The sequence below is a fragment of the Macrobrachium nipponense genome, chromosome 11 (genome assembly GCF_015104395.2).
Source record: "Macrobrachium nipponense isolate FS-2020 chromosome 11, ASM1510439v2, whole genome shotgun sequence".
Lineage (NCBI taxonomy): Eukaryota > Metazoa > Arthropoda > Malacostraca > Decapoda > Palaemonidae > Macrobrachium > Macrobrachium nipponense.
In genome coordinates, this window is record NC_061087.1 from 92,350,559 (window position 1) to 92,371,560 (window position 21,002).

General features: G+C 40.9%; 1 protein-coding gene across 1 annotated transcript in view; it reads left to right on the plus strand.

The window, feature by feature from the left end:
* Positions 1 to 18,849, plus strand: part of LOC135207280 (protein Red-like) — a 137,891-nt gene extending 119,042 nt beyond the window's left edge. Inside the window, exons 9-12 of the mRNA XM_064238948.1 lie at positions 3,895 to 4,167; positions 4,392 to 4,509; positions 15,379 to 15,629; positions 18,084 to 18,849. Coding sequence (XP_064095018.1) covers positions 3,895 to 4,167; positions 4,392 to 4,509; positions 15,379 to 15,629; positions 18,084 to 18,111 — 670 coding nt within the window. The 3' untranslated portion in view covers positions 18,112 to 18,849. The remainder of the gene's footprint in view (positions 1 to 3,894; positions 4,168 to 4,391; positions 4,510 to 15,378; positions 15,630 to 18,083) is intronic.
* Positions 18,850 to 21,002: the final 2,153 nt, after the last annotated feature.

Genomic DNA, 21,002 nt, shown 5'->3' on the forward strand with positions numbered 1-21,002 from the left:
CCTTCATCTTCCAGTATTTAGATTTCATATTCTTATAAGTTCATTTTCATTTTCTGCAAAAGCAGTGGAGACTTATTTTTCTGAACTAAGTCATAATCTTCCTTACTTTGATGCAGCCATTGTGAAACCAGCTATCGCAGTAATCTCAGGTGATGCCATACTGGTTCTTTAAAGGTTACCTGCTTTTCACAGACCGCACAACCGTCCGGCTGAATTTCTTCCTCCTAACCAGAATTATTGTCTTCCTTGGGATTTTCATCTTTTTATGTGTTAGTTACCTTTTCTTTAACCATTTTTCAATTGAAAATGTACCTCAGCTTCTAGTTAAATAACAACGTTTTTGTGACTCTCCCTTTTTGGTTCCTGGTTACCGACCTGATATTGTTCAGTTATACCGTTTCAGTAGCGATCTTGCAATCTTTTGATTAACTCACCGTTACAATGAGTAATTTGTTCCGACGCCATATGCTTACTCCGAACTACTTTCTTAGGAGAATCCTGGATGTCAATCCGGTACTGACCAGAAAAAACTGGTTATTCCCTCCTGACCCCCAGCCAGGTATGGCCCAGGGTCGAAGATCATGACCTCTGACCTCCAGTCCATTCCTGGTTGCTGCAGCGTTTACACGCTCCAGCTCATCGTTCGTTTACCAGCCCATTACCCTTTGTCTTTCCCTGTGCTTGGTGTGTGTGCCGCGTGTGTGTGGTCTTTCGGTACTTATGGAAGCTTCATCGCAACAATGTTGCCCAGGTCCGGAGGGCAGGGCCTGCGGGTCCTTCCTTTCTCTTTTTAAGATCGATCTCCACACTGTGTAACACGTGTTGGGGTCGCCCTTGTTCATGGGAAGCAACGTGGTGAGTGCTCTGATCAACAATGGGATCTGCCCCCTACCAAGTGCAAGAAGAAATCTCGTTCTCTGACCAAGAAGTCTTCCTCAGAAGATCCGTGGAGTAGGAGCACGAGCCGTGGCCCAGGAGGCTTTTTGCCGTCACCTGCTCTCTCAGGATTCCCCAGTGGAGCATCAGAACTGTTCCCCTGGCTCCTCCCAGCGACGGGAACTAGGTGAGTCCGTTGCCGGGTCCCCACAAAGGTGGAACCTGAGGAGTCTGTTGTGGTGAGAGGTGTCCCGGCGGACAATTCAAAGGACATCTCCCTATTTATTAGGGGATTTGAACAGACATACCCCCAAGGTCCTTATCAGTACTTCGCTGGGATGTGGCCAGGGTCCTGGCTGCTGTAATAAAGCTCCCCTTCAAGTTGCTCAAGGATATCACAGACCGAGAGCTCACACTCAAGACTCTTCTTCTTGGCTTTAGCATCCTCCAAGAGGTGGGGGAGCTTCATGGCCTCTCCTACCAGGTGTCCCACTCAAGGGGGTGGAGAGAACTAACTTTCAAATTCGTGCCATCCTTCGTAGCCAAGTCCCAGAACCCGTCAGTGGTAGACGAGCGGTTCATGGAGTTCTCCATTCCAGCTCTTTCGAAGTCCGAGGATCCCAAGGACCTGCTCCTCTGCCCAGTCAGGGCGGTGAGGAAAGGTCTCAGCAGAATGGAAGGACTCCTAAACTACGAGATTTTTACGCCTACCCTTCCGTCCCCGCATACCTGAGGGCAGGAGCTCTATGGGGATGGAAAGGACTGCTGGTCAGAGGTTGTGATCTTCGACCCAGGATTCTCCTAAGAAAGTAGTTCGGGGTAAGTATTGCTAGGAAAAATACAAATTACTTAAAATTCTTGATGGAGTAACATAATAATGTAAACATTTCATTCATTACCAGAATGATTTTGGTGTTGAATTTTAATTCTGCAAGACACTTCATGCAAGATTAATATTTGTTGTTAGTTATAGAGTTCTGATATATGAAAGTATGTTTGCTAATGCTTATCACCCTTTCCTTTCCAAAATTGTTTAAGTAGCAGGAGAGAGTTTTAGTTACGATGGGTTTTCAGAAGACAGTCTAGCAGAGATCCTAGTAAAATAGAATTATTATAATTAAAAGAAGTAATTTTCTTTGTAAATGTACAGGGACCTACCATGGAGGGAACATCCCTATAGAGGACTGTACTTGAAACTGATCTAGGGAACAAAGTTAATGTTGCTTTAGCTGTGCCTACACTGAGCTTGGATTGACACACACACAGCTAATATGTAGTTAAACCAATGACGTAGTACATCTGGCACCAGAACTATTAGCTCACTTGGTGCCGAACTATGCTGGTTGACCCTGTCTTTAGTCATTTGTTTGACTCAAGATTAGGTCATGCTAGTAAAGTAGAATTATGTATTATAATTAAAAGAAGCAATTTTCTTTGTAAATGTACAGAGACCTACCATGGAGGGAGCATCCCTATAGAGGGCTGTACTTGAAACTGATCAAAGGAACAAAGTTAATGTTGCTTTAGCTGTGCCTACGCTGAGCTTGGATTGACACACAGCTAATATGTAGTTAAACCGATGACGTAGTACATCTGGCACCAGAACTATTAGCTCACTTGGCACGGAACTATGCTGGTTGACCCTGTCTTTAGTCATTTGTTTGACTCAAGATTAAGTCATGCATTTATCATATAGATAACTGAACGCCAGGTTGGGGCTGAGCCACTGTAGCACCGGAGTTTCCATTGGCGCTGAGTGCCCACAGGAGCCGAGCCAGCACCCAGTTACAACTGAGCCAGCGCCCAGTGGGGACTGAGCTCTGGCTCCCTCGCTTCCTTCCCGTACCATTGCCAGTTTATGTTGGGGTTAGCAATGTTAACCCTATGATGGTGAAGTGTTATGCAGTGGAGGTGGTGGCTCTTCATCCCCTGATTCTCCTAGGCAAAGGTCCTTGCCAAACTCCCCTGAACCTGGGAGGAGGCATAAATACTGGTAGCCCAAGGGAGGTCAGTGGGGTCTGCCCATAGACAGTTGCTCCTTCAATCGGTCCTGTTGAATTATCCCAGGTCTTGACATAGCGTTGGAAAGGCGTCTCGAAGGAAGTGTCATGTCTCTCCTCTAGTGTATCGAGTTCTGAGGAGTCTTCCCCCAGGTGCCAATGGCGCTTTGTGGACGAGTTTGCTCGTTGAAAAGGAGAGCTTGTATTATTTCGCCTTCCCCTGTTCAACGAAAGAAGGTTCTCGTTTGCTATTCATAAGAGGCTATGGTTGTCTCCCTCTTATGAAGTGGTCCAGAGGTCTGGCCATTGGTCTTGCAGTTCCCATACTCCAACCAGTTGAACAGAGGCCAGGTTCCCCTCCTTGCTTGTACAACCAAGAGGGAGACCTTTGGTTGGGCTAACACCAGTCTGTTGATAAGACTTTCATATTCCTCTTTCCAGTGATTGATTCTTCCTAATGTAAAGGACTGAGGGTTTATATAATGTGTAGGAACAAAGCACAGTTTTTAAAGTAAATTGTATTCTTCCTAACTATACAAACCTGAGGTCCTTTACATTTAGGCCCACCTCATGCCACCCCTCAGTCTTCTCCTGGGCTTAAAGCAAGGTGGAATGTTTAAGCCCAGTCAGGTGGGACTCCTGACTACCAGAGAAGCAGTTACTGCCTAATTACCTTGTTAAATCTTCAACGGCTGAATTCCAGCCTACGCTAAAAGTACTTCCTAATATAAAGGACCTCAGGTTTGTATAGTTAGGAAAAATATAATTTATTTTAAAAATTGTGATTCCAAATTTTTGTATGAGTGGAAGTTATAGCTATGTATAATTACTTGCTAAGTATGCATATACAAAAATTTATTTTACTATAAAAATGTCAATTTTTGTCTTGTCTTTAAAATAAAAACCATGTTCCCTGGAGTCTTCTCAGAATTTTTAAAATATAGTATGTCCTTTAATATTTTACATGCCTACATTTATTAATGAATACTGCCTAACTGAAAAATGGTCCATTTATCAGGCATGATAGGGAGCGGGACCATGACAGGGAACGAAAGCCCCGTTCATATTTCAGCCGCTCTGCACATGAAGAAGTGAAGAATGACATGCGAGCAGCAGAGGAGAGATTACAAGCACAATGGCCAATAGTTGCTGATGCAAAAGCAGATAAGTCAGTGACTCAGCAACAACCACCACAAAACATACCACAGCAACCACCCCAGCAACAGCAAATGCCACCACAACAGACAGGACCCCAGCCACCTTTAGGAGCTTCACAGCAGCAGGGAAAACAGTGAGTTTTTTAAACTAAACAGTTGAATAGAAATTCTCTCGACTTTTTGTAATCATGTAACGATACCTAGTTTGTTTTTTTCCAATTTACTGATGACCAGAAATTAAATTTTTGTCATAATACTTGTTTGGAAGATAAATTTTTTTCTCACTTTGTTACTTTTTAAAAGTTATTGAGCATAATTTTGTCAGAATGTATTTGAAGGGGAATTCTGTCTCTTACAGAGTCAACAGTTTGTTAGTTGGTGATGATTATTACACTGAGTGTTACCCTGGCATGGCTGAGATGCAAGATGCCATTGATGACTCAGATGATGAAGCAGACTATACCAAGATGGACATGGTTAGTTTTAGCTTTGCCATATACTGTACATATTTGATTAGTAATGTAGACAGAAGTTAATTAGAATTCATAAACAAAAAGATAGTGAAGCATTTATAGGTGGTACTGCTTGCAGTGGGCCATGTAAGGCAAAGTCAGATAATACTAAAGGTTCGTTATTTTTAAGAATGTGTAGAATCCAGTTCTCCAAAAGAAGAGGACTTTTTTATTGCCATATAATTTTTGTTTATCACAATGTATTTTTTTTTTTATCTTTTGAGATATTCACACTTTTTTTTAAAGACATAATTCAGAATCATCTGTGTGTAATGTAAAAGAATGAGAATAATGACAACACATAACCATAAAAATGCCAAATAGTTATATTTGGCTGCAGGAGCATTGCATGAGAAGTATTTTTATCAATAGAGCAGCCATAGTAATCAAGATTTTTATATAAGTTACTTACCCACTAATTACTTGGCTAACAATTTCTTGGCTTGGCAGCTTGAAAATTAAAATATTCACGGACAACGCTTCACAGATTTATTGCAGGTGATAGGACCTGCCCACCAATGGCAATGCCAAGAACTCCTAGCAGACCACTTCATTCTATTTCTGCTGACGCTTGGGTAACACTGATTGTTGATAGCAGCTGTGTTCTTAAATTTGCCGGTTAGAGACCAGATTTTAGTAAAGAATTATCACAGATTTCTGGTAGCCTTCAAGACTGTATATTATTGTTTTTGTACATGGAACTTACCCAGCAGATATATACTTAGCTATAGACTCCGTCGTCCCCGACAGAAATTCGAATTTCGCGGCACACGCTGCAGGTAGGTCAGGTGATCTACCGCCCCTGCCGCTGGGTGGCAGGAATAGGAACGATTACCGTTCTAGAATCAGATTTTCTCTGTCGCGGTAGTGTCAACATACGTTGTTGCTACCTCCTGACTTGATTTTCGTTTTTTCATCGCCATCGACCTTCTGGGCTGTCTTTTGCAGGGAAGTACTGGGTCTTTGGTTTGGCATACGCTTTTATTAATTTTTTAATGAATTTGGCTTCGAAATTTCGAAAAATATATTACGTGAAACTACCGAAATTTTCGGTAGACACTTATATTTTGCAATAAGGGAAATATTGATATTTTTTTTCACTAATACGTGTATAAGTGTTAGAACTTGATGAAGGAAATATAAGATCTAACTTCCTACTTTAGGAAGTCAGAAAGCATATAACTAGATACGCTTCCTTTAGAAGCTTTAAGAGCTCTCGTACTAACGAGCAGTTAGAGTATTGACAATTCTAGTAGTTGTTGCATCCTCATCACCTTCTTACTCCACAGAATCTACAAATTCATATGTGCAAATTTGAAGATAAATGGATGGAGCTCAAAAGGCGAGCTCTAAAAAGGTAAGAAGTGAATATAGTGTTCCCAGTGCAGTGGAGGGTGCGTCTGATCGGCTCCGTAGCGCTTCCAGGCCTAGACCTCTTCCAAACTCCCAGACCCAGTGGAGGAGGAAAGTAGACAGCCGCAGGAAGGTTAGGGAGAACCCCCACCGGTCAGGCGTCCCTCGGCAGGTTCTGTAGAACGTCCCAGACTGCCAAGGATAGCCATTGATAAGGCATCCTTAAAAAAGTGCGTCTCTTCATCTTACATCCGAAAAGACGAAGAATGTATGTTTGGAGCGATGATCTAGCGCGTTCTCTGAAAACTAAGAGAACACTGAGGCCAGCCGCTGCCAGGAAGCCGCGTTCCAGCAAGCTAGCGTGAGCTACGTTCCTATAGCCAGCAGCGAGGCGCGTTCCAGCTAACAGACTAGCGCGAGCCGCGTTCCTACAACAAACGCGAGCCGCGTTCTAGAAAATTTTTCTTGGCGCAAGGCGCCTTCAAAGAGACGAAGCGCCAGCCTGGCGCAAATTGCGCCAGAAAAACAGACGGCTAGAGCAAGGAGCCTTACAGTAGAGTGGCAATCAGAACGATCCTTCCATTGAACGTTTCCGGGCAAGAGGCTCTTTCTAAAAGGGGTCTAGTAGGCGCTCGGAACTGTCAGGGCGCACGGGACCTTCCACGCAAGCGGAACGTTCCAGGAGCGAGTCTCCTTTCTAGCGTGCGGAACATTCCAGGCGCTAGGTGCAAGGATCCAGGCACCAGAATATCCTTTCTCTATCTGCCTCGGCAGGGAAAGAAGGTAGTAGAGTATCTGCTGTGTGAGAATACGATACGGCAAATCATAAGCACATACCGTAGTTTCTTCTTTGCTGAGCAACTCAGTTACCAGTATCCTTCCAGGAATTTCCTAGGAAGGACTACGCTTAAAGGGATTGTTAAGACAACACCTACTTAGCTTCTAGATTTATCGAAGTCTTGTTTCGCATTATAAGAACTTCCTGAAGTTCGATAATAATTTTATAAGATTCCTTTATTAAATGGAGTAGCTGGCAACTCTGGAAGAGTAAGGCCAGTCGGCTAACGAGACTGCTATCGCTTAGACACCAACGCAGTATCATGTAGGTGTCGGTCATGAGTGGTCGGTAACATGTCTCTCTCCTGCGGGATGGAATGAATAACCGTGTCTCTCCCCTACAATCGTGGTTTTAGCCTCTGATTGAGGGGATAGTTAAGCAAACATAAATAAAATATTGTCTGCCTTTTTGCTAAGAAGCTTTCAATAAGAAAGATATTGCAACATTTCAATGCTGTTTACCGTAGGTAACATTTTTAAAAGATTCTAACGCAGCGGAACTCTATATTGTATAATGCTCTCATGCTTACGAAAGCATGGCTTATTAGAGTACATGCTTAGTGAGAAGATGAATGTAGTAGAGAATTCACTTTAAGACTACGGTATGGTCAAGTCTTATGCACATACCGAGGTTAACTACAGAATTCCTAGTATCCTTACAAAGGTTTCCTAGATTAATGCTGTTTACCACAATGTGACAGTATTATAAAGGATTCTAATACGGCAGCGCGCGATATATATAATTCTCTCATCCTTTCGAGAAACGCACACAACCTTTTTAAATTCGGATATTGCTCAGAGAAGTTGGGCGAGTCGGATGGGAAACATTCTCTTAGTGGCAGAAGTTGTTTCCCTGAATGGACTATACTACGTATATAAAAGTTTTTTCCCGCTAAGAACGGAATTAACATGTGAAGGATGTCAGGTACCATAAAGGCATAGATGTTATGGCACATAACCTAAAAAGAACTAGAAGGAAGCGCCAGCCTGGCGCAAATTGCGCCAGAAGCGCCTGCCGCGCCAGAAGCACCATCCAAGATATTTTCTCGTTTTAGCGAGTTATTAACCTAAGAGTCCAGTAGCCTCTCGGACAGCAGGCTCGGTAACGGCAAGATTCGTTCCTGATTTCGTTACCCATTTAATCGAAAAGGGGTCGCTTACAAGGAATGATGAAATGATTTATTTTAATCACTTAGGCCAATTCCACGACTCTCTCATATCGCAAAGAGCATCGAGAATCTCTTTTTTTTCGCCCCTGTTCGCGTTAACAAAAGAGAACCTATTTGGGAACAGACACGGAACGTAACGATCCTTAAGAGGTTCGATGCAAGATTTTGCATGTCCGTGAGAACCTTCTCGATCGAAGATAATAACTGTTAACGTATGTCTAACACTTATTGAAAAGAGTTGTGAGAACCTGCGGAAAGTCTTCTTCATAGATCTCTTTGTAAGGTAGAAGACGAACAGGCTTCCTTTAGACTGCTTCTTTTTCCTCGAACCAAGAGAGGTAGCAATATAAGACATCTTTAAATTTAAAGAAGGGGAATAAACTTTAGCCTTTTTTTCCCTAGTTATAAATTCTTAACAGATATTAAGATAACTGGGCGTCAAAGGAAGAGAGGATGTATGCCTCATTTTGGCCTTAGAGAGGTTGGATTCACAGAAGTCACGTTCTTCTCACAGCATGTTTCGTAAGGCTTTTCCAAGAGTATCTGGATATTCTATCAGAATCTATTATAAATAGACCTATAAAACCTCTCCACTCTGAGTCTGTCCGCGTGCAGACTGACCAGAAGTGGACATGAATGAGAGGTTTTTTCAAGGTAAATGACAATAGTCATGGCTAAGACATAGAATTGCTGCAGATCGTGCTAGATGGAATGAGGAAACTGTCCTCTTCCGATACCTCTGTGAACCACATAGCGAGGTTTTTTCTTCACTTTCAGAGGGAAGAATCACCTATGTATATATCTGCTATCAAAGAACGCAGTAAAAGGCCATACTCTGTCTCTACAAAGGGAATTAGAGATAACAGAGGATTAAGATCTTCGGATCTTATACGATACCGCAATACGACAAGAGTAGGATATCATGTACTTCGAATGGGATTTTTTTTTTTTTTTGTGGGCCACAGATTCCGTGTTCCGACAAAATGGAACTGCTCCTCATCAAACTTCTTTGAGGAAGTTTATGAAGGAATTCTTTGTTTCTCTTAGCCCTAAACGACCAAGAAGACAAGTGAATTTTTTGTGCATTGGAATCTCGCATCAGATTCAATGGAGACTCGGCAATGGGTTCTTGCCAGCATAGTATGTCCTGGCACAAAAGAAATAAATCCCTCTATTCCTGACGCAACGCTTTCAGATAGAAGTTTAGTTGCCCAGGCAGGGTACTTACATTTTCATCTACAGAAGAAGAGATGGTTTAAAACGTTTGCCTACAGAGTCTTCGGGGTGCGATGAGGGCTCAAAATGCTTCCCAGAAGGTATTCAGAAGGATACAATAAGAGCTAGAAATCAGGGTTCCGCCCAATTTCAGCTCAGAGTCTCCTTCGACTTCCAGACTCCTTCCCTTCCTTCGGGCAAGGATAGGGAAGATTCTGCAACGAGGAACCTCATCAACATGTAAGAAGAGATCTCGTTAGCAAAAGAAGTGTTCACGAAGGATCCTCCTCGGAGGAAGACTCTTCTCTCTCGTATTGTTAGATATCCTGTCGTCTACTGGGTGTAGCTGACTAAAATCACCTCCCCTTGCCAGGGGCCAAAAGCTCAAAGGGGAAGAATTTCTTCCACCCTTCTCCAGTCTCCTGATAAACTATGTGGTTGTTCAGGACTCTCGGACAATGTAGCGCCAGCCAAGCGCCAAATGCCAATACAGGCGAAAAACGCCAGAGGCGGACAGTTCCAAGGAACTCTGTCATGGTCGGATACTGAGAAGGAGCGGGCCTCCAACCTGGCGCAAATGCACTAGAGGCGAACAAATCGGACAGATATAAGAGTGTCCGATGTGGACATTGCCAGACAGCCTAGAGACTCTTCCAAGCTCGAAGCTCCAGCAAGTGTGGAGGAGCCAAGCCAGGCGCGAGGCGCCAGCCAGGCGCGAGGCGCCAGCCAGGCGCGAGGCGCAGCCAGGCTCTAGGAGCCAGCCAGGCTCTAGCCAGCCAGGCTCTAGGAGCCAACCAGGCTCTAGGAGCCAACCAGGCTCTAGGAGCCAGCCAGGCTCTAGGAGCCAGCCAGGCTCTCAAGCTAGGCCTCAGGTACCAGGATTGAGGAGCCAGCCAGGTGCAGGCTCCTTCAAGGCTAGGCTCCAGTCAGGATTGAGGATCCATCCAGACGCAAGGCTCCTTCCAGTAAAGAGAAACCTAAAGCTCTGTCATGTAAGAGGGCTAGTCCCCATTGATATGATACAGGTAAGGCTCTGCCATGTAAGTGGGTCAGCCCCCATTGGCACGATCCGAGAAGGCTCTGTCGTGTAAGCGGGCTAGCCCCATTGACATGATCCAGAAGGGTTTGTCAGTCATAGGTCCCTACCTCGCTGAAACTCTTGAGGCATGCAGACTCATAGACAGTAATCATGAAGTCTTCTGCCAGGCTCCAGGTGCCTTCCAGGCGCAAGGCACCAGCCAGACGCAATGCTCCAGCCAGGCGCGAGGCGCTAGCCAGGAAGGAGGAGCCAATCAGGCACCAGCCAGGCGCGAGGCGCCAGCTAGGCGCAAGGCGCCATCTAGGCGCGAGGCTCCAGCCAGGCTCTAGGCGCCATTCAGGCGCAAGGCTCCAGCCAGGCGCGAGGCGCTAGACAGGCTCTAGGCGCCTGCCAGGCACGAAGCGCTAGCCAGGCTCCAGGCTTCACCCAGAAGAGATCTATATCAAAGAACGCCCTGGCCTTCTTTGAGACATTGTGATCTCCTAAGCACTTGATAAGTGCATTGATGATTCCTTCAAACAGCTGAGAATTAAAAGTGCATGAAGTGCGAGCTTTTCCGAATTCTTGTTCTTTCCCTAACAATATGTCATAAGGACATATTAGCTGTCACATACGGGAGATGCAACTCTGTGTTGACTTCCCATTATCCGAAGGATGTCAAGATAACCTTCGAGGGATCCTTCTCTCTTGGTTGATACGTGTCTGCGGATACATTGCTGGGATAGGGAGCAGATACTGATCCTTAACTAGTGAGTTAAATTTTATTTAACGTCGTGTTTTTTCTTTGGGTTGTTTGAAAGGAGTTTGTAGATAACTCTTTTCAACTTAAGCACTAACCCTCGTGTTAGGATCAGGTGATCGGGATCGGTGTTGTGCTCCTTAATTATGCCACTAGGCATAGGCATATTGTCATGTAAGAGGCTCTGTCGAGTAAATGGATAAGACCCCATCGACAGACCCACAAGAACTCTTAGCCATAGGTCACATCCTCGCTGAGGCTCTTGAGGCGAAGCAGATTCCTAGGCATTAGCCATGGAGTCTTCCGCCTGATCAAGTAGGAACCAAGGTTTTATTTATTTATTACCTACAACGTATGTTGTTTACCTGTCTATTCAGTAAATAGTTGTCTCTTTCCCACCACCAAGGGTGTCAATCAGCTAAGTATATATCTGCTGGGTAAGTTCCATGTACAAAAATGATATTGTTAAGATACAATAAAGTTTTGTACATACTTACCTGGCAGATATATACGATTGATGGCCCACCCAACCTCCCCTCAGGAGACAGGTGGAAGAGAAAATCTGGTTCTAGAACGGTAATCGTTCCTATTCCTGCCACCCAAGCGGCAGGGGCGGTAGATCACCTGACCTACCTGCAGCGTGTGCCGCGAAATTCGAATTTCTGTCGGGGACGACGGAGTCTATAGCTAAGTATATATCTGCCAGGTAAGTATGTACAAAACTTTATTGTATCTTAACAATATCATTTTGTTATTAACCCTTTAACGCCGATTGGACTTATTAAACGTCGATATAAATTGTCTGTTGGGTGCCGATTGGACGTATGGTACGTCGATATAAAAAAGTTTTTTTAAAATTCACGGAAAAATAGTTATAGGCCTACTAGGCAAAAACGTTTGAATCACGCGCCTTGGGGGATACTGGGAGCTCACGGATCAAGGCGTTGTTTTGTTTACAATCGTTACCCAGGCATGTAAGCGCGAATTTCTTTATCCTCGCACTAAAAAGTATCAGCGACATATCTCAAAAAATTATTCCGTCACTTTGACATCATTTTTGCACCATTTTATATTAGGCGTTACATGAAGTATTATATATGAAAATGTGTGCAATTTTATGTAGAATACAACAAAAAACAACTCATGGTTGTAGCTTTTATCAGTTTTGAAATATTTTCATATAAATAACGATAAGTGCCAAAATTTCAACCTTCGGTCAAATTTGACTCTACCGAAATGGTCGAAAAACAAATTTGTAAGCTAAAACTCTTATATTCTAGTAATATTCAATCATTTACCTTCATTTTGCAACAAATTAGAAGTCGCTAGCACAATATTTCGATTTATGGTGAATTTATGAAAAAAAACTTTCCTTACGTCCACGGTGTAACTCTTCCGAAAAAATCATAAATTTTTTTGTCCGATTGTCGTAATGTTTGCACCATTTTAAATTAGCCGTTACATAATGTTTTATATATGGAAATGTGCACAATTTCATTTAGAATACAGCTAAAAACAACCCATGGTTGTAGCTTTTATCAGTTTTAAAATATTTTGATATAAATAACGACAAGTGCCAAAATATCAACCTTCGGTCAAATTTGACTCAACCAAAATGGTAAAAAAATGCAGTTGTAAGCTAAAACTCTTACATTCAAGTAATATTCGATCATTTACCTTTATTTTACAACAAATTGGAAGTCTCTAGCACAATATTTCGATTTATGGTGAATTTATGAAAAAAAAAAAAATTTTTTCTTACATCCGCGCGGGAACTCTTCCGAAAAAAATCATAAATTTTTTCGTCCAGTTGTCGTAATGTTTGCACCATTTGAAATTAGCCGTTACATAAAGTTTTATATATGAAAATGTGCGCAATTTCATGTAGAATACAACTAAAAAAACCACCATGGTTGTAGCTTTTATCAGTTTTAAAATATTTTCATATAAATAGCGATGTGCCAAAATTTCAACCTTCGGTCAACTTTAACTCAACCGAAATGGTAAAAAAATGCAATTGTAAGCTAAAACTATTACATTCTAGTAATATTCAATCATTTACCTTTATTTTGCAACAAATTGGAAGTCTCTAGCACGATATTTCGATTTATGGTGAATTTATGAAATAAAATTTTTCCTTACGTCCACACGGTAACTCTTCTGAAAAAATCATACATTTTTTCGTCGATTGTCGTAATGTTTGCACCATTTTAAATTAGCCGTTACACAAAGTTTTATATATGAAAATGTGCACAATTTCATGTAAAATACAACAAAAAACAACCTATGGTTGTAGCTTTTATCAGTTTTGAAAGATTTTCATATAAATAACAATAAATAGAAAAGATTCGTCCTTCGGTCAACTTTAACTCGATCGAAATCGTCGAAAACTGCAATTGTAAGCTATGGCACTTACAGTCTAGTAATATTCAATCAATTACCTTCATTTTGCAACAAACGAGAAGTCTCTAGAACAATATTTCAATTTATGGTGAATTTTTGAAAACAGCTTTTTTTTCGTCCACGTGTTACGAATTCATGCATCATTTTGTGATAATATTTTCTCTGTGTTGCCTTGATCATTTTACAATGTGTTATATACCAAAATGATTGCAATTTAGTGTACAATACATAAAAAAAAATTAACTCGTTAGCTTTAACCGTTTTGCTCACAGCACGATTTGTACACAATTATATATGAAATTTTTTTTCGCACTGTCATATATCCCCATATTTATATATGATAATGATATTTTTTTCATTTCTGATGGTTGCATACTAAACTTCAGGCAATGACAAAAAAAGGAGCCAAAAATGAACTTTTAATCTTGAAAACAAAGCGTGCTGTGATTTTTTGAAAAAAAAAAATTTCCGCTTCAGCACTCACTCGCGAACGCCGTCGGCGGTTAAGGGTTAATAGTCTGATTCGAGTTTTTCATATTTTGATGAGGTAATGAATTCACAATCATTTTAGTAAACTACCACCAGCATAGTTTACCGCGCTACCACCCTTTAAGGTTAATGCAATAATGTAAGATTACATTCATTGCCGAACTAATACTCATGTTTGAGACATTTTACGAGTAAGTAATGTAGTAATATAAATATTGCATTAGTTGCCGAACTAATACTTATGTTCAAGACATGTTACAAGTAAAGTAATAATGTAAGCATTGCATTCTTTGCCAAACTGTATTTGCATGGGAGACATGTTACGAGTGTGTAACGTAATACTAATGTAATTATTACATGCCTTTCCTGAATAGATTAGTAATAAATTACATGTTCAATATTGGACCGATTCTCTGTTAGTGAATACATGGCGGAGTTTCAATTGATATCTGATAGATTTGAACAAACTTGATCGGTAAAGGCTGACTTTAATTCTCCGAATAGCATAGAAACTTAAATTTTGTGTTAGTTTTGTGTTCGTTACCTAACTTACCGATTAGTGTAACAAACTCAAGTTTTGCGTTCTCTACCAAGCCACTACTTTTGGTATTGAAATGTATACCTACAAGTCTTAATAATGTTTGATATGACTTGAGATATATTAGTATAATGGTACTCTGAGTACAAGTGTCGGTAGAAGTTAATGTTCCTTCTCTGAATAGCGTAATAAATTAATACCATTGTATTTGCTAACAGACCAACTTTCAGGTGATGAAATGCATATTGCATTTCTCAATGTGTGATAGTAGTTGAGATATATGTATGTATGTTGATATTCAGTGTCCTTTAGTTATGGTCAGTAAAGGTTAATTGCCATGTCCAAGCACCGTAATAAAGTTAATATTGTGTTAACCACTGGATATATAATTTTAGTAATGATATGCATATCTTCAATTCTCAGTAGCATTTGATAGGATTTGAGATATGCTGGTATAATGGTACCAAGTGTGATCTGTTGTTGGTAAAAGATTAATTGAACTTATTACACTGGAAGTGTAAGGGCAATATATTATGGAGAGAGAATTGTGCTTGGTATTTTGACTTGCTGTTTTGAGTTTTGTAGAAGTTTGTGATAAAAGCGCACAAACAAATGTATATTACATATAAAATGTATATACTATATTGTGAACATTTAATTCATTATGCTACTAGCACTACTGGTGCCAAGCTAGCCTGGTGCCAACTCTCTTCCCACACCACAATATTCTCTCCTTCTACCGCCCCTTGTTAATTTTTTCTCCACTTGATACTGCACCTGGCTCCCTTGCTTCCTTCCCGTGCCATTGCCAGCCTTGTGTCTGGGTTAACATGTTAACCTTGTAACTAAGTTAAGTGTTGTGTAGTGGAGGATGTGTTTATTCGTCCCTCAATTCTCCTAGACAAAGGTCACTGTGAAGCGTTACCTGTAAATTTCTTAATCTTCAAGCTACCAGGGCAAAAATTTGTTAGCGAAGTAATTATACCGGGTAAGTATTACATAAAATTTTACTTTATCATGAAAATGTTATGTTCACCACTTTCAATTGCAGGGCAATAAGAAGGGGCCAGTGGGTCGTTGGGACTTTGATACTCAAGAAGAGTATAGTGACTACATGAATCAGCGAGAGGCCATGCCAAAAGCTGCTTTCCAGTATGGTGTGAAAATGGCTGATGGTCGAAAGACGCGTCGCATAGGTGGTAATAAGGAGAAGGATCGCAATGCTGAACTGAACAGGGAGTGGCAACAAATCCAACAGATCCTAAAAAGGCGTAAAGATAATGATGGAGTGGCCGGAGTTCCGTAAGTTTTACCCCAACATTTAAACTGTAGTAACACAAGGATTCTTATTCTTGTGTAGTTATGAACTAGGCTTTGTTCATACAAGAATGCAAACCTTTTTCTTTTATATAGTTCAGCAAGGAATAAGGAGGTTGGTTGAGAGAGGACCTTATTCTTAAATCTTAATATATATTGTTAAAAATTCACAGAAAGTCCTTCAACTTTACAAGGACTGCTGTCCTCATTATCAGAGGGATTGAAACTAAATCAAATTTCTACACAAGATTATTTATATCAGGTTCCAGCTTGATGTGATGACACCCTAACAATTCTGGTGTTGCAGTGATGTTGCCTAGCTGCTTCTGCTGATCATTGGTATGGGTTTCAAAGGTCAGGTATTTGGCTTTCCCCCTTTGTAAGAAAGAAATCTGAATTATTAGCGTCCCTGATGAATCTAAAGAAGTTATTTAAAGCCAAGTACCTAACCTTTGTGACCACACTCAAGATTAATGGCCTATATTGAGCAGTAGATGGGCAGCATAACCTTAACACCAGCACGTTTAAGCAGTCATAACATTAAGGAAGAATCTTATACAAATAATCTGTCCATGTAGAAATTTTGATTGTTTCATTCCCTTTGACAATGAGGGCAGTAGACCTTGCGAAGTTTGAGGTTTTTAAGTGTATTTTTAACAATATATCAGTGTTTACTTTCTTGAAAAAGGGTCTTATTTTATCCTCATCTTAAAGAATAAGATTGTTCTTCATGGTCTTCAACGTTAACATTTAGTAAAAAAGCAAAGTTAGTGAAAATCACAAAACATATGAGGACCTGTACTTAGGACTAGGTAGTGGCCAGGTCAGTCTAACCTGCACAGGACCAGGCAGTTGCCAGGTCAGTCTCGCCTGCACAGGACCAGGGAGTTGCCAGGTCAGTCTCACCTGCACTGTACCAAAATTTTATCTCAAGAGGTGTTTCTTTGGATGTGTGCCATGGTAATTTGCCTTGTGGTACAGAATTCCCCAAAATTTTTGGTCTGTAGTTTTTCTTTGTTATTCTTAGGAAAGATAAAAAGCTTTTTTCTTCCCCAAGCTCGGATGGGAGGATTGAAGTCTGGAAAGGCATGTATCTGTAAATCATCTGCAGAAAAAAATGATGAAATGAGCTGTTCATAACACCTAGAAAACGGTCTTCAAAAATGGCAACCCCAATTAGGTATAAGTTTGGAAGAAGGAGAGGGATTTCTTTGATTTCATAATAGAATCAGGTTGTTCCATATTACATTTCATTGCACATATGGCTTAGTGGTCTTTTTATTACTGATGACTACTATATAATTTGCTTTGCAATGAACCCAGTACATTTCACTATTCTTTCTGCAAATTAAGATACCTGTACTCAATTCTGGTTCAATTTTGTTATGTATATTACAGTTACGGTATTTAAAAATGCATGTTGGTCTTTTTATCCTGAAATCCTTCATGTTTAGTCAGGAAAAACCAGGCTTGATTTTTTAATACAGGCAGTCCCCAGGTTATGACGGTCTCGGATTACGACGTTCCGAGGTTACGACGCTTTTCAATTATATATTCATCAGAAATTATTTCAAGGGTTACGACGCATGTTCCAGGGTTACGACGCATGTTCCAGAGTTACGACGCCTACAAACGCTGATCTGGCAGATGAAATATGAGACTAAAAATGCAAAATAATCAATATTTAAAGGTTTTTTGATGAAAAATACAATAAGAATGCAGTTTACATAGTTTTGAATGCACCTAAAGCATTAAAAGTAAGGTTTTCTTAGGGTTTTTGCGATTGTTCCGGCTTACGACGTGTCTCAAGAATGGAACCCCCGTCGTAACCAGGGACTGCTTGTATTCATTTTGAGAAAAATATAATAAAGTGTTATATAGTTTCTTAGACTTTTGGATTTTTAAAAAATATCCGGTGCTACAATACTTTCATAAGGACCACAAATGATAGTCTGTTCTAGTGATGCAGATAGTATAGTAATCTAATATTTTTAATGTGTTTGGTAATTATATAGAAAAAATATGAAGAAATGTTTTTTTTGTAACTTTCGTGGCCTCACAGTTAAAATGGATGATGGGTATGCTCTATTGTTTTACTTAAAGCAGCAAATAGTAAAATTTCTGTAAATCCCTCTGTGGGGGCTATTACTTCCATTGTACATTTTGCTTTCCATTTGGTCTTTATTCATAGCTGTCCAACTTTTAACTTTATCCTGTTCCAGTTTCTAAATGTCATATCAGAAGAATTGCTTTGGGTGACCCTTGCAAATGTCTAGAAATATAGCTCAATGATCTCATTAAATCCATTCACATTATTGAGATCTGATGATTATATCTATATAAAAAATATTTTGGTTATCATGAAATTTTTTACCAATGTAATTTCTGCCATTAGTTTTAGGTTTGTATATATTGTAAAGATTTATTTTTCTTTTTCAGAGAGAAGGCAGCAAGATATGACTACTGATTTATTTTCATAATGGTATTTGTCATACTAAATTGTGAGTATAAGAGAAGTAGGTGTTTTGGAATGAGAGTAAACTTAGAATTAGTAGATGATGATCAAAATCAAAGTGGTTTGATCTCTCTTTAATGCAATTGATGCCTCCTAGTTTAATGTAGTTGCCAACATTCTTAAGGAAAGGATTTATATGAATTGAAAGAAAATCTGATTTTGTTTTAACTGCTACATAAAACCAATTGATTCTAACATTTAACAGGAATTCTTGTGAGCAGACAGAGTGATTTTTTGTACACTACTTTAAAAGCTTTTTGAATTAGAATATAGTTTAAAGAGTTTTGTGTAGTATTATTTTAAATTATTTGTGTACAAGGTTTATAAAGTAAATTGATAAAGTACTTTATGTCTTGGGCTTTGAATAAGAAATATTGTAACTCTTAATAGGTAGCTAAATGGAACTTACCTTCTCCAAGATGTTACTTGGGCAGTCTTTTGCTGATAAAATCTACGAGTCAAGGATTATGTGAAATCATAATTTTCTTATTTACCAAATTATTTGCCTGTTTATCGTGAAATATATAATTTACATAATGTTGTTTTATTAGGACATTTATTTGATAATTGATTGTGTTCATTTTTATAAACTTGTGTTATTAGCTCAAGTTAATTCAATCTATATGAAGATTTTGTGTATTTAAATATTTTCAGAATGTATAGTTAATGCTGAATATAAGGTGAATACTGCATTGACTGTGTTTTTTCCTATTAAACTGCAATTTATGGGTATGCTATATTATATATTAATGCTATTTATTATAATGACTGCGTGTACTAGAAGTTCTTTTTCTTAGGGTACTCTGCATTATTTATTTGTAGAAGGTACATGGTATGTATGTGTTGTGAGTTTTGTGAACTATTGTCATTTTTCAAAGTGATCATTTGACAAATGGCTTGTTTGTCAAAAGTCTTTTACCAAGAAGGCTAATATTAACATATTGTTTAACAAACTATACAGTATTGTTTTGACAAGTACAATAATTTTTGTACAAGTAACTTACCCAGCAGATATATACTTAGCTATAGACTCGGTCGTCCCGACAGAATTTCAAAACTCGCGGCACACGCGACAGGTAGGTCAGGTGATCCACCATTCCCGCCGCGCTGGGTGGTCGGGGGTCTGAGGAACTATTCCCGTTTTCTAAGCCATAATTTCTCTGTCGGTTGAACGGGACAACACCTATTGTTCGTTCCTCCATCTTGGATTTCAACTCGTTTGCCGAGAATTTGGATTGGTTTTTTGTGACGTATTCTGTTTTTTCTCTGGCTTGGCATACGCTTATTGTGGACTGTTTTTCGACTTTGGTTTTGACTACTCTTTCACGATGTCTGACGCTAAGGCTTCACCTATGTTTAGAGTTTGCAGTAGGGAAGACTGTAAGGTTAGGCTGCCAAAATCGGCATTAGATCCGCATAGTATTTGCGCTAAATGCAGGAGAATGAATGTTCTTTTATTAACACCTGTGTGGAATGCGAGAACCTTACGGAGCTTGAATGGAAGGAATTATCATCATATGTTAGGAAGCTTGAGAGAGATAGAGTGAGGAAGGCTTCAGCTAGGTCATCTAGTAGATCTTGCTCCTTAGAACAAGAAATTAACTCTCCTTCTAACAATTTTCCCTTAGCCTCAGCTGCTTCTCCCTGTTCTGAATCCAAAGATTCTTCATCAGAGAGGGAAAATGTAAAAGCTTCAATTAAGAAACTTCAAGCTCAGCTACGAGCTCTAAACCAAGGTAAGAGTGGTGATAGTGACTTGTGCAGTGTCCCCAGTGCAGTGGAGGGGGCGTCTGACCGGTTCCTCATTGCTCCTAGGCCTAGACCTCTTCCAAACTCCCAGGACCAGGGGAGGAGGAATGTCGAAAGCCGCAGGGAGGATGCAGAACATCCCCAACGGTCAGGCGTCCCTTCGGCAGATCCTGTTGTTAAGTCCCAGGCTGCCTCGGATTGCCGCAGAAAAGGCGTCCTAAAGGAGTGTTTTTCGGCCTCAGACTCTTCCTCTCCTAAACGAGGATGGAGTTCGGCCTCCCGTTCGCGCCCTTTGAAGAGGAGCCTGGAAGGCGCCTAAAAGGAGACGCTGCTGACTCCAGACCCAGAGCGTTTTCCCGAGGATTGGCCTTCGGGACTAAGAGGACTAGACAAGAGGAGCCTGCTCTTCAGGATCCGACCAAGAAGTTTTTGGTTAATCTGCAAGAGCAGTTAGCGTCGCTCGTAGGCTCTTTTGCTAAAGGACTCTAACAAGGAGGAAGGATGTCTCGCTCCCTGTGAAGAGTTCCGCTAAGCGTCCTTCTTCGTATAGGAGAGAACTCTCACGATCTCCAGGGCGTTTATCGCCTTCGTCAAGGGACTCGTCGGATAGGAGTTGTTCTCCTGAGAGAAGAGCCCTTTCGCCCTATAGGCTGGCTTCCCCGAAGCGACCTCTTTAGACACAGCGCATCGAGCAGAAGTCTCGAGCGGTTTAGCTACAAGGAACCGGAAAACCGATTTAGGTATCAGGATCCCTTGGGTCTTCAGGACCAGGAGCCAGACAGGCGCAAAGAGGCAGCAAGACGCAAGAAAGGACGTCAAGAGCCTCTTAGAACGCTGGATTCAGGACGTCAGGATTGCTGCCTTAAGAAGGCAGGAATCAGGACGCTATGAGGCCAGGAAAAACGGCCAGGAGCCCAGGGGGGGGGCGCCAGGAGTCAGGGCGCCAGGAGTCAGGGCGCCAGGATCAGGGCGCCAGGAGCAGGGCGCCAGGAGGGTCAGACGGCGCCAGGAGGTCAGGGCGCCACGAGTCAGGGCGTCAGGAGTCAGGGCGCCAGGAGTTAGGGCGCCAGAAAACAGGACGCCAGGAGTACGTT